The 14375-nt window shown below is 35.0% G+C and overlaps 2 protein-coding genes across 5 annotated transcripts in view; one reads left to right on the top strand and one right to left on the bottom strand.

Annotated features, from left to right (window-relative positions):
* The window catches only part of tmod (tropomodulin), a 240965-nt gene extending 235976 nt beyond the window's left edge, over positions 1–4989 (bottom strand). Inside the window, exon 1 of one of the 2 annotated variants that reach the window (XM_090405530.1) lies at positions 4810–4989. In XM_090405530.1, the coding sequence (XP_090261656.1) occupies positions 4810–4836 (27 nt within the window). In that variant the 5' untranslated portion in view covers positions 4837–4989. The remainder of the gene's footprint in view (positions 1–4809) is intronic. The other variant, XM_090405529.1, reaches the window with a different exon arrangement.
* Positions 1–14375, top strand: part of LOC150098939 (glycine receptor subunit alpha-2-like) — a 146807-nt gene that overhangs the window by 80197 nt on the left and 52235 nt on the right. For all 3 annotated transcript variants that reach the window (XM_090405532.1, XM_090405531.1, XM_090405533.1), the window contains exons 2-3: positions 10428–10537; positions 13847–13914. In XM_090405532.1, the coding sequence (XP_090261658.1) occupies positions 10487–10537; positions 13847–13914 (119 nt within the window). In that variant the 5' untranslated portion in view covers positions 10428–10486. The remainder of the gene's footprint in view (positions 1–10427; positions 10538–13846; positions 13915–14375) is intronic.

Genomic DNA, 14375 nt, shown 5'->3' with positions numbered 1-14375 from the left:
GAATGTCTACAGAGACAAACTTATAGTATATCGTTATTACTCAATGACGGTTTCAAAATAATAATAATAATAATAATAATAATAATAATAATAATAATAATAATAATAATAATAAAATTACTGTTACATTTCAGAGTTTTGTTTGACAGGATAAAAAAAAAATTGCCACTCGTAATTATTTCGAAATCATCGAATTTCCAAACAGTTCCTACTACTTTTTTTGTAGTCCTCCAGCGATGCGGACCAGCGTAATTCCGTACGTTGAACTGAAATTTCCGTTGATAGTCGAAAGTGTTTATCACTGGAGCTATAAAGCTGCTTTTGGTGCATTCATCTGTTCATAAAACGTCTCTCTCTCTCTCTGTTTTCAATTTATCTTTTCACCTCGGGTTCGAGAGTTCAGCGAATAATAGCGAAGAGCTATATATATTTATCATTTAATTGCTTTTGTATTGCCAAATTACGACTTGATCCGAAGGCATACGAGTATATCATAATCATCATTATCGTTATTATAGTAGCATCTCGATAGATTGTATTACTTTCTTGGAAAGTCCATTCTACAAATAATCAGCGTATTCACATCATAATCGGCAACTTACATTTAATTACAAATAATTTACAAGTACTAAATAGCAGCAAACGACTTTAAGGTACAATCCGTCTAGTGCAGGCGCACGCACGCACGCACGCACGCACACACACACACACACACACACACACACACACACACACACACACACACACACACACACACACACACACACACACACACACACACACACACACACACACACACACACACACACACACACACACACACACACACACACACAGGCCTGTCATACGTTTTCTTATTCATTGATATTGCACTCACCACTCTCCATGAGAAAATTCTACTCTGATTGAACTGTTATTTAACTTAGCTGAATGACTTCTGGTTTCCTCCCCCCACACCGTGTAACCGTGTATTGAAAATATCTCCTGCATCTATCCTATGAAACCTCGGTTACCAACTTATATTTTTTATCATATACACCCCCCCCCCCTTCGGCTCTCTCTGACAAAGCCTGTAGCCTGCAGTCATTAAATATATCCTTGGTCAGTAGCCCACAGTCCTGAAATCATCTCAGATATTCGCCTTTAAACTTTTTCCAGTGTTTGTCCTCTGGGTTCAGTGGGGTATAAAAAATCAAGATTTTTGTAATCATGAGAGGACTAGTAAGTATTGTTTCACTATTCTAGCGATCCCCTGTGTCATTTTCGCTACCTTTTCTATGTCCATTGAAGTACTGTTCACAATCACCTTCAAATTCCTTGCTTCCTTCACCTCTTGCAGTGCATTTCCACTTATATAGTACCCTGCATTCAGTTCGTTTGGTCCAAAATACAAAATCCTCACACCTACAGCGCCAGCCTATCTACACCCTCGTGAAGTAAACATCACTAATTGGAAAGAAGTCAACGGGCACCACAATGTGAAAAACAAACAGCCATGGCGCCCACCTTAATAACATGTAGGACCTCCTTTCGCTGCGATGATTGCATCAGTCCTACGGGGAATACTTTTCACAAATGGGACTTTTGGACCATTCTTCCTGTAGGTCCTGGACTGTTGCGGGGCGGACATCCCATGACTTCGCCCGACGGTTCAGTTCGTCCAGGTGTTCAACAGATTTGAGATCAGGACTCTGTAGAGACCAGTCAAGTGCGGTGACGTTCGTGTCCACAAACCACGCGGTTAAGCCTCAACCTTATGGCACGATTTATTATCTTGCTGAAAGAGACAATGGTCAGTTCCAGAAACGCCACAAAGTAGGAAGCATTGCATTGCATTGTGTAGAGTGTTCAGATATTTCTCGGAGTTTACTGTTCGTGGCACCATAAACAGAGGTCTAAGGCCAACCCAGGGAAAACAGGACCATACTATTACACCACCGCCTCCGAATTTCATAGTTGGGGTTACGCACTCTGGAAAGAGACGAACGTCTGCTTGATAGGGGGTATAGCGTGATTCGTCGCTCCATAACATAGCTTTTCAAGCTTTCACGTCCCACTGTACTCGCTCTTTGCACCACTGAAGACGACCTGCATGTTGGTTCAGGTAATGATGGTCTTGCATACTGCGATCCTACTATGAAAACCCATGTTGTGAGCCTCGGTTCTGAATGTTTTTGTGTAAAAATAATGTGTAAAAACTGACATTCATTGGCAATGGTTTTTACATATCCTTCGTAGTACCCTACGGTCGCGTTCAGTGAGTGTGGTGGGTAGTCCACTGCGGGTAGCACTTGCAATTGACTCCGTGCACTTCCGTATGAGTATAGTATTACTGATTGTGGATCTGGGATATCCTAATATAACAACAATTTGCTGAACAACAATTTGCCTGCAACATGGCATTCTATCACAACGCTTCTTTCAAACTCCGCCAGTTCCCTTCTCGCAGCCATTTCACCCGGACACAGTTGCATTGACTTGGGAGGATCATATTCCTCCAATTTATACCGGCTACAAACACAGTATAGTGTTTGTAGCCAGTATAAAACCAGAAAAGTAACTTGCAGTTACTTTTCATAATTATGCACCTCCTACCTATGTTAATATCTATGTTTGATTAATGAAATTTTACAAGCTAAAAGAAATGTTTATTATCTCAGAAATTTCTGTCATTTATAGTATTTCTCCGTGTTAGTTTATGGAGATTATACGGCTCTACTTATTGATTTGAACAAATGAACTTGTGCGTATAATTCGAATTATTCAGAACCATTAGCGTATTATGACTGGATATATTTTTCATTTCTCAAGCTTAGATTATTTCAAAGAAATGCATCTTTTTTTATTTAAATATCTCTGTTCATGACTTTTTGAGCGTTTATATTTTTATATAGCTTCTCAGTAAGGTTACAAAAGGATAAAGGCATTAATTAAGGTACCACAAACTTTTTGAGGCTAATCTGTGGTTGAAATTAGAAAGGAAAGGGAATGGAAGGTTTATATTTACCAGTGGGCTAAGAATAATTTCATAACCGATCAATTTTTTCACGTACTAATTTTTGTTGTGATTTATGAAAATTCATTCAACTAATAAATAACAAACGGACTAAATTATATCAAAGTGAAGTAAAACTTCCTAGTTAGAAATGGAAACCAGATTACATTGGGTTTTAAATGTAATTCAAGGTACTGTTTTTTACTTATTCTTTTGCAGAATCACGTCATATTTCATTCTTCCCGAGGCAGCTTGTTACTGAAATATCTCGCGTAGACTTAAATATGAAACCTAAATATACAAACAAAGTAATGTCAGCTTCTGTCAACAAAATAGCAGAATGACTTATGCCATCATTATGAAGCGGAAATTAATTTAAAATTTTTGGACATGTTCTCCATTCTCTCATAACTAAGCAACATATATTGTTCAGTAAATAGTTTTTGTCAGTCTCTATTTAAAAGTCTTGAATTTGGGCGGCTATTGTTTGTTACCTGTTTTAGCAGAGCACGTATATGTGTTTGCATAGAACACACAAAACATACCCAATATAGTTCAGTAAAGGTGTAATTATTGTTTAACTATTTAATACCCGTCTTTGAAGTACTTGAATAATAATCATAACAACGACAATAGTAATAAATTATTTTAAAATATAATTGGAGAATGTAAAATTTATTGTAATAACTCGTCTGGCTGGATGACCCAGCAGATAGTGTGCTCTTGGCTACTAGCTAGTTATGGTTTCGAGGAAGCTTAGAAAGCCCGAAGACTAAATCTTTTCGGACTTGAAGAACTTGCAATTTTATAAGGGATTTTTCATCTTTAGGTGAGTTAACTGATTTCATAGAAAGATGTCGGAGTTTTGACTCCCAAAAATCCTGTTTTTCATCCCTCAAAGCAGGCAAACTAGCCAGAACGCAATAGAAATAAATTACTTACCTAGTAACCCTAACTGATTTTACCATAATTCAAACCAAATCCAAGCTGTGAGTTCGAATCCACGGGTGTCTGTGAAAGCATGTATAGGTAGTAATAGTAGTAACCGTTTTTTTCTCATACAGTGTGTGTGTATGTGATGAGATCACTTTGCTTATCGGAGTCCTGAAGTATCTAATATGCAAAGAAGATAGTGTGACTGTGCAGTATCAAGCAAGTTTGATCTTCAAAGCAAGGTTCCCGATTGTCTAGCCTTTAACCTGCCCACGGGACTAATGAGATGTACGTTTCCAACCTCTTTACGCATAGGATTGCCATAAAAAAAAATAAATAAATAAAAATAAAATTAAAAAAAAGAATTTCGCAGTGTAAAAAAAGTTAGCAGTTATTTTTGAAGAATGTACATGCACTAGCACGTGCTTTCTCTCCGATATTATGCTATTTAATCAGCAGTTGTACTGGCGGCGGTGATCCGGTTGCAGCACTCTTGGATGTAGGCCATTGTGATAAGTCAATAACTTTGTTGTCAAAGAATAGCACTGCTCTAAAGCTATTCATTGAATTCAGTTACTTAATATTGGCGTTCATCACTGAAAATTAATAAAACATGCAGCCATCCAGAAGAGCACATGCATTTAATAAGACATAAATACGCGGCCTGGCAGGCCTTAATTTTTTGTCCGTAATTCAACCTCACAACTCCCTCAAAAATCGACACATTCTTAGTATTTGTGGGTGTAAGTATAAACTGATTTCACACAGTTCAGTTTCAGTTCGTAAAAGTAAGTGATTGAGTGTATGACCTTCAAGAAGTCATAGCAGTGGATTAACTTTAAAATAGCAATTTCCCATACAATAAAAACTTTAATGCTTACCGTTTTCTTAGTTTTTACTAGGCTCATTTTTTCAAAAACTTAGCGAATTCGTTTTTTTACGGACCGAATAGCAACAATAAATCCTTCACTTTACTTTCTCTAGAAATGAACATGGCAAAGCAAAGTCACGTGATCTTTTTCACACACACAGGGATAACCTTCGCTCTGAAATTTCAGCCACCTATGTAACGAGTGAAATTCCGTTGCTATTTCTTCTTACTCGGCTAGTGCACTTGAACTGATTTCCTGACTACCAGAGGGCGTCAGCCATCACATTGAGTTTCCTCTACATCAGCCAAGTTTCCGTAAATGCTACCACCGAAGAGTCCACCCACTCACATGTAAACCGATTCTACAGTAGATACATAACTCGAAGGTTTCATCACCATTTTTTTTCTGCAATAAAGCGACATTATATTATCCTTTTTATCCAAAGAACTGATCATTTTTGTAAAAAAAAATCAGTTGGTTTATTGTTTACAGAAAACTAATAACCGCTTTTTTCATCTCATGATTCATTTCCAAAGAGTATATGGTTTAATTCATGACTTAATTCAAATCCCCCTTAGATTGGACAATAGTAGTCTTTTCAGAGAACGTACTTCCTTAAACTGACTACCATTCTAAAATGCATTTTTTGTTTAGCACTAAGCAAATAATCCATCAATGTAACTCTCAAATAACTAGTTTTAATAAAGGCTTCTAAAACTAGTCTTCCTGTAAGAGAGATACGCAACTTGCATTTTAAAATACCGTGTTTACAAATACCAGTACATTTTCGTTTTTCACTATGATAGTTCTCATAGTAAAATTTCCCGAAACGGACTAACATATTAATGTATATAATGAAAAAGTGTTTGTTGACTGAGGCAAATGTAAAATCATTGTGAAATGGTGACCATACCAGTGTACGAGCACAGTAATCATGCGTGTGTGCAGTTTCGTCGACTTTCTTTTGTAAGACAAACACGGTGTCTTCAGAAAGCATTTCAAGATCTTTCACCACACGTAACACATTAAAAAAAAAACTATATCGCCTTTTGACTTAACACCAAAACTAGCAGATAGCAGGGACCTTGGATGGCTAAGTGGATGGCATTTCCGCTCTGCAGTTAACAGGGCGGATAAATAAGTAATTTATCTTCAGTGTAGAAATAAATGCATTTTATCTCGCTTCATGATACCAGCTTCCTTACTTATTGAGGCTGTGAAGAGGCGTGAAAACGACCATTTGTATCTTCACAACAAGATATCTGCATTATCTAAACCATTATATGATCGATACTAATATGCTAAAGTAGCTTCCCAAAATATTGTAACTTGAACACTCTCTTTACATTAAATTACATTTTTAAGGACTCCCCCCCTTTAAAATTGAATTAAAAACAATATTAATAATAATAATAATATTTTTTGTATTAAGGTCTGAACATATAACTTCCCCTACATGCTTGTGGAGGCATTGAAACTAAAAGTTCATTTTTTCCCCTTAAAAATGACTATCTTCAACATTAAATGACGTAATACTAGTATATTTTCCTTGCATATATTTTTTTCATACATGTATTTTAGTTCCATTTAAATGGCTAGATACTCGCTAAATAAGTCAAAATAATTAATCAAGAAAATTCGATCATTTTTATGGCTCGTTGGTAAAAGTCGGATATAATCGCACCTCATCTTGAAGCTTGAATATCTCCTCACACAAAAAAAGTCAGTGCACTTTGAAATGAAGTCAATTTTTATTATTTTTATTATTCATTGCACAGTATAGAAGAAATATGAGAATTTCTCTGTTCATGATTTTATATTTAAGATTTTATAACAAGCTGTCCATATTAAATTAATATGGACAGCTTTATCCATAAATCACTTCAATAGTAATGGCATATTTTTTCAGGTATAACCTCATTATGAATACTACATTGGATTTACCGGACTTTGAGTGTTATGATGGGTCTAATCAAGCCATTGTTGAACTCCATCGATGTTAATTCCTACGCCTTTTAACCATTTTTTAACCATTTCAAAGCCGCTGCGTTACACAAAATCATTTACGATAGCAAATATTGGTTCAGTTGCTTCGCGTAGTTCGGCAAAATAAATCTCCATTAACAAATTATCCGTTGAGATTACAAAACGTCATTACTTTCATCCAATTGGAGAACATATAATTGACTTTAACACTTCAACTGCCTTTTTCAAGCTTTTTTTGGGAACAAAAAAAAAGACATTCATTCGGTTGTTTCAGTATTAATTGTTTTATCTCAAGATATCCACGAAGTGCTACTAGTTTCATTCTCATTAGATATCACATCACACACCACGCATTGCTGTTTTTGTTCATTGTCACTCTGGCAACAAATAATCATCATAGGATTTTTCCTACTGTTTGCTTCAAATGACTGATCCACATTTTCATTAGAAAATGAAAGCATGGCTTCCAGTCACATTATTTACTAACGTAGGAAGATAATGAACGCCACACTGCCATTATCGTATACTACGATTTGGTAAATATACCAAGTACAACACTACTTGGTACAAGACGACTGCACGCCAATGATGTAGTCGCTAAAACAAGTTCACTCTGATTGTGAATCGCGGGCACCTAGTGTGTATATAAACATTAGTAGTTCCCTGCTGGCTGTAACTTGCACACGAACGAGAAAATATTCACTAATAAACCGGGTGAAAAAAAAACATCTGTCTAGTTTTCTTTACCATAACAAAGAAAAAAATATAAATGCCACTGTTCCACATTGCGAAATACGAAACAGTTCACTTGAAAAAAAAAATGATGTTGTTGAACATGAGAATTTATGCTAAGACGTTCTTTAAAAAAAATTAAAAGAAATAAAGAAAGAGAGCATTGAACTTATTAATGCCTTTCGAAAAGTAATCGATGGTATTACGGAACTTTCGTAATCTTGGTCAATATTACTTGATTCGATATGCTGATTGTTACTCTTTTTCTTTACAATTGCGATTTCTGCTACTAATCGATATCTCACATATACGGACTGCACAACTTTCAGAGAGCCTTCGTAGCTTAGTCAATATCGACGATACCCTTTGGGTGGAAAGATCTCGGTTCGAATTCCGCTAAGACGTGAAGCCTTCATCCGAGCTTTTCAACTGAAGTCACGTGGAAGGCGAGATGAAAAACCAAAGATTCTTCTGGTTTTTCATCTCACCAAACGGACAAACCGGCAATTAGTACATAATACACTGGGCTCATAGCCGTAGTTGCTTTGTCCGTAATCCCAAATAATAGCAACTTTCTGATGTTAGCATGCTCAGCTAATCTGGATTTCTAGTTAGCCTGAGTTGGTGATTTTGGATTATGGCTGAAAGAGGTAAAGCTATGAGAGCGGTAATAGCATGTGTTCCTCTAGTCTCTTTGACATGGTGAATAGATGAGTTTCCTGTTTGACAGGATGAAAAACCCGAGTTTTTGGAAGGAAAGCAAATCGACCTATCTTCCACTTGAGACCGACGAGTTAGTCGGTCTCATGTGGAAGAGACCGAAGAGAAAAAAAAAATTATTAAGACTCCTCGCCTCCAAGACATTCAGAGCATTCAGATTCAGATCTTTCCCACCGAAGAACATAATTATTTCTGGCTAAGTAATACAACCAAAACTGATTCCGGAGATTCATTACCTAAGTGCACGTCTTATTTCGTTTAAAATAACCACAAAAAGATGGGATAATGTGTTTGTTTCACCTAAATCATATGCCTTCTTCCGCATACATGTGTAATTTTGTTAACATTAAATTTGATGGAAGCAAAGCTGTAATAACAGCCTGCGTAGTTTTGCAAGAGGTTACATAACTGTTATGTGATATTGAACAGCGACTTCTCGTTGAAAACACGCACTCTATTATGCAACATGAATATATGGTGAGATCAATTACCAAGAAAAGCAATATCGAATGATTTGTGAAATTTCTGAACAAATAACAGTATTCTTAGTGGGTATCTTTATATTAAACGATCATGAAAAGTACCTCAAAAATATAATTTAATGGATTTTTTTATTGTCGAGTAATAAAGTCCATTTTGCTACTTTGACTAATCATTATCTTTTTTTTTTTTAATTTATGGCATTCCCAAATGTTGAAAACCAGTAGGACATCCATACTGTAAGTGAGCTAAAGGTCTTAGATTATCTAAATCTTAACAATCCCCATTAGGGACTAAATCTAGTATTCTTTTCTAAGCCACTTTATGCCTTCAGTAAGCTTGGTGGTGATCTCACATTGGGAGATAAAGATAATCTACTACCGATAGAGGAGCACAAACAGCCATGCCGAGTAAGGATTCTCGGCACGGCTATTCGCTTGAATTACCAGACTAATATTTACTGTTTATCTTTACTTCAGTTTGCAAGCTGTTTTTCCTAAAGCTCCTTCTATATAAAGCGTGCAATCGGTAGGTTCGTCTTAGGACTTATTTGCCGCATTTATCTTATATGCGAACTGTACTACGATGTGTACGATATTCCAGATTCTCAAACGAAAAAAAAAAAAAAACCCCAAAAAACCCCCGAGTTCTGGATTCGGTATTGTTGAATAATAGTTTAAATATTATCGAAATATATATTTTTTTGAGTAATTCTTTTCTTTCTAAGCTGTTATAAAATATTTACGTACTGTTATTAAGCATTTCATATGGAGAGTCACTTAACTAATTAGCTTAAAATAGTTGTTTATAGATTATTAATCTTATAATAAGAACATTTAATTACTAGAAGCATAATTTATGTTACGTGTCATTTAACTCAAGATGCTTTACTTCAATTACTATTGGCTCCAACCTTTAAGTCATTTTCGGTGGTAAAATCATAAACTGGAATTATCCTAATTCATACTTCATACCACTACTGTAAATACAGCCAAGGTTTTCGAGATCCGTTTTGAGGAGCTCGGTGGGGAAGCAGCTCCACAGCTGTACTTCGAAATGAACTAACTCATTAATGAAATAAAAAATCATAAAGAACAACAGATGAATTGTATATTGAGTAATCACTAATTGGCCAAACTGTTACGCGTAACACAAGGTTTTTCATCCTGGCTTGTACTCAGCTTGTTTTCTCCCGCTCCTTCATTGTTTTTTTTATTTTTTGCATATATGTTTTCAAACAAACACAATAAAATACTGACACGTTCAATTCAACAGTGCTAAATTAGATAATCATTATTTTTTATAATTAATTGCACTGCGACACAAGTTCGGTCAGTTAATAATTTTTTTTAAAAATTTGTTAATTTTGTATCCTTTTTAATTTCTGGAATGACCTAAATACAGGGTGTTTCAAAAAGAATGTCCCGATTTGAAATTGTATATCTCTGCAACCAGTAACCACAAATGAATGCGACTTTACCATGTGAACGGCATTGGCCCAAAGTTTGATATGACGACCGCTAGATATATATATATATATATATATATATACTTATAAATAATTATAATTATATTATAAATATAATTATTTGAAATCTGGTCATTCTTTTTGAAACACCCTGTATTTCATAGATATTTCTGTGTTGTAAAATCATTTTGTGTGTTGCCATAAAATCAAACTGAAACAACCGAACTTTGCTTTTCCGTAGGGAAGACGATCATGAAGAATCCAACCATCATGATGCGGATGAACATAATCATGATATAGATGACCTGCTCAAATCTTATGATCCAACCGCATCTCCAACCCATGGTAGAGGTATTTATATTTTGAATTTCGATTCGTGACTTGGTAATCTTTAATTAGTATACTAATAACATCGAAAGGCTTTTAATTGAAGAATTCTCGTTGTTTGTTGATGCAGAGTTGGAAAGGGTTACAGTCTTGATGATGCCGATGTGTGTGCCTTGAGAAAGGTTTGAACAAACTAGTATTCTAGAAAGAGATAATTTATGCTATGTAGTCAGGTGTATATTTTGCATTTGAGTTGAATAGAATTGTAGAATATGTATTATATTAATGGTACTTCACCGCAAGAAGCTTGTACGTGGGGATCCACCTATAAATAGCAGTTTGTTGAAGAAAAGATAAATTATCTTTTTTTTTTTATTGTTGAAGTTTTCTGGAAAAACTAAGTTAGAAACTCGAGTGCAGTACTTAATTTTTATTCACGAAAGTACATACCATATGTTCAACAGTGCTTGATGCTGCAAGTGTGACCGTTGTACTTCTTTGTAAATTCTTTGTCATTAATATTTACGTTGAAACCAAGTTAACAGCAATACTCTGAAATTTATTCAGACATAATCATAATTTCTGCTCCAATTTAAAGGAGTTTATAAGCCTTGAGCCGCTTCCAGAGAAACAGTCTTTTGTGATTTAAAACGTGAGTTTTTTGCATGTGATGAAGTGGTCATTTTCTATGGTTGTTCATAATATATATATTCGTATGGTTCTTTTTATGTTCTTTCTCCACAAGGAATGCAACGGCTACATTTCTGCCATCAAAAGGCATGACTTTCTTTAGTCATTGCCATTTGAATATCTTTGAAGTGCCTGAATAATTTTGTATATTTTAAAAAAATGTATATTTTAAACATTCCCTAAATCCTGCACTTAGAAATCAAGCATGGGACGTTTTCAAGCTACTTCATGTTTCCAATGAACGGGGTGGTAGCCTTACAACGGGCGATAAAATTTATCTTTCACTAAAGGATATTTATGCTCCCGGGGGGGGGGGGGTGCCAACCTGCAACCTGTTGGCAGCCGGTTTAGCTGCTCGGCTAACCAATCTGACAAAGACTATGACAAGAATGAAATCCAGGTATTTTCCAGTCTCTTCCAATGGAAAAGAGCATGTTCCTTTACGGAAGAGCTAAAATATACAAGGTGGCCCATAAGTCACGAAGGACTTTAAACATTTAATAACTTTTTATTATTTTAATCTTTTGTTATAATACAATACAGAACCTAGAGAATTTTTATTTGGTATGAAAAACCACATCACGTAAATGCCTTCCATTTTCGGCTTTACAAAGACGGCCCTTTCTATGGTATTTTACATGACCGCTGTTAATGTTTCTCGATGCCCGCCCTAATGTCTGCACGAATGTTCTTCTATGGATTATCTGAAGGAATACGCTACGTGAACAAGTCCCGGATAGTCCAACAGCTGAAGGAGAATATTCGTGCAGAAATTAGAGCGCTGCAGCCAGAAACGTTAACATCTGTCATGGAGAATGCTATAGAAAGGGCCTGTCTTTGTGAAGCCGAAAATGGAAGGCATTTACATTATGAGGTTTTCCATAACTAATAAAAAATCTCTAGGTTCTGTGTTGCATATTATAACAGAAGACTAAAATAAGTAATAAATAAAAAATTATTAAATGTTTAAACGTCTTCGTGACTTATGGGCCATCCTGTATTAACTTGTGTGCCTTAGTATGGTTTCCCACATATCTTTCCTCTTGAGAGGTTGAAAATTTCTTCGAGAATAATTAATAAGAAAATATGTACTTTAGAAGGTTTTATATATTTAGAAAATCATACTCTTTTTTTTTTTTTTGAAAGTTATCTATTGGTATCATGCGCATTCATTTATATTTATTTTTTAAATTGGTTAATGATTTCAATGTTTAAAACTCACTCAGTATTAAATATTTTGTTAAGGAGTAAATTAATATAAGGGGAGACACTAAATTCATGATAGTCATGTCGAATGCAGACACCGTTATCTGGACCACAGTTATGATAAATAAACAAATAGAAATTGTAATGTCTTAATAACACACATTGAATTTAAGCTGCGACACACAAACATATCCCTTTGCGCAAAACGCGAAGCATTGCTAGTTCAGAAAAAGAGAAAACTGAAGATCTTGAATTGCAAGAAACACAAACTGGTGTGTATCCTTTACCCGAAAGTATTCATTTTTAGATAATAAAATATAGGAAAACAACGAAAGAAAAATCTGAGACTTGGATTTACATGTTCAAGGATGTGAACTTTCATTGCTCAAATGCTCTGAGTATTCGTAATAAAGAGGTTGAATGCTGTTACAGTTAAACAAACAGCTCACTTATCCCTGCTAATATTAGAGGCATGAAAAGAAAAACTCTGCTTTGTTTAATTTGTTTCTAGTATTCTAATTTTTTTTTTTTTTTTTGTTTCCACAATTCATTCTCATGGCATTGAACCTAGGGAAGAATGCACGCGATCGTATGCAAAAGAAAAACAAAGAAAAGTTTGTATGCCTTTAATCTCGACTAGGAGTCTTCTTCACAAACTGTGCGAAAGGAACTGCTGTAAACTATTGTTACTCATCGCTCCCTCTTGAAATATTCATAACATGTTATTATTTCTGTGTTTGTAAATGATTTATGCGAGTGAACGCTGAAAGCAACATTTCAATTATTCATTACTGAGATTGTGCGATTCCATAGTAATCCCTGCCGCAGTTGCTAACTCGCCTACTGACCTAATTTGTAAAGCTCTGCATTCAGCCCTGTCTGTTTTTCAGATAAATTATTCATATATTCATTAATAAAGTAACTTAATATCTGCTCCTTTCATGCTATTTTACTGTAATAGCTGTGCAGTTATGTTAAGATAAAGAGATACGTGCTATATTAAAATAAAAAACTTTCTGTTTCGTTAAATGTTTGTCTTATGGTCATTGAACGTTGCTTAGTTTCAATAATCGTGCGAAGTAAATCAAATTTTGGCCCCTCCATGGAAAACTTTTTTATTTTATTTTTTTATGGAAAGGTTAGAAATCTATTGTGCACAGATTTGGTCATCTGGTTTTCCAACGGATGAGGAGATATTGGAAAAGGTCCAGAGACGATCGACTAAGGTGGTTACTGGTCTATCGAATGTTGAGTGTGAAGACATAAGACCTCCCTCATGAGTTATTTTGACTACATGGAGGTCTAATGATAATAATAAACCCGGCACATTAGTACTTATGGGTAGGATATTATTTATTTTGTTTTGGGGTCCAGAACTTGATATGAAACGACTAATATAATTTAACTTTTTTCAGGGTTATTTTAATTCTTTTGCAGGTTTCCCTACCACTGTCTCTGTTAGTATGTTCGTTAATAGTTTGGACTCCATCAGCGATGTCAAAATGGTAAGTCACTGTTTCGAATTTTCATAAATTTCGGTACAAATGCAACTCAACGTTTTTTCATGTTATTTTTATTGGTAATATTATTCAGATAGTACTGTGGTGATGATAATTAATAATGATAAATGTCACCGAGCGTTTATTATCAAGTAAGATGTAATTTTATTCCTTTATGTGTGCTCACGCTCGAAATAAATGGCCTGAGCGGACTGTTGTATTTTCAAAACATCTCGCGCTAAACATGTGTACAAAAAATTTCTTTTTTTTTTTCTGTTTGGTGTTTATTCTGAAATTGTTTCCTGATTTTTATTGATTTCGTTGATGCACGATTTTCCATCCATGTTTAAAACCACAACTGGGATTACACATCTACAATCATTGTATTATCTCTGTTAGTCTTTTAAACACTATACGTAGTTATATCAGCGTACGTCTTTTGGAGCGATGGGTTTTTATTTTTATTC

This window comes from Typopeltis vanoorti, chromosome 15, assembly GCF_054136105.1.
Source record: "Typopeltis vanoorti isolate ZY-2024b chromosome 15, IOZ_Tvanoo_1.0, whole genome shotgun sequence".
NCBI lineage: Eukaryota > Metazoa > Arthropoda > Arachnida > Uropygi > Thelyphonidae > Typopeltis > Typopeltis vanoorti.
Note: the sequence above shows the minus strand (reverse complement) of the source record. Positions and strands in the feature narration are given on the sequence as shown.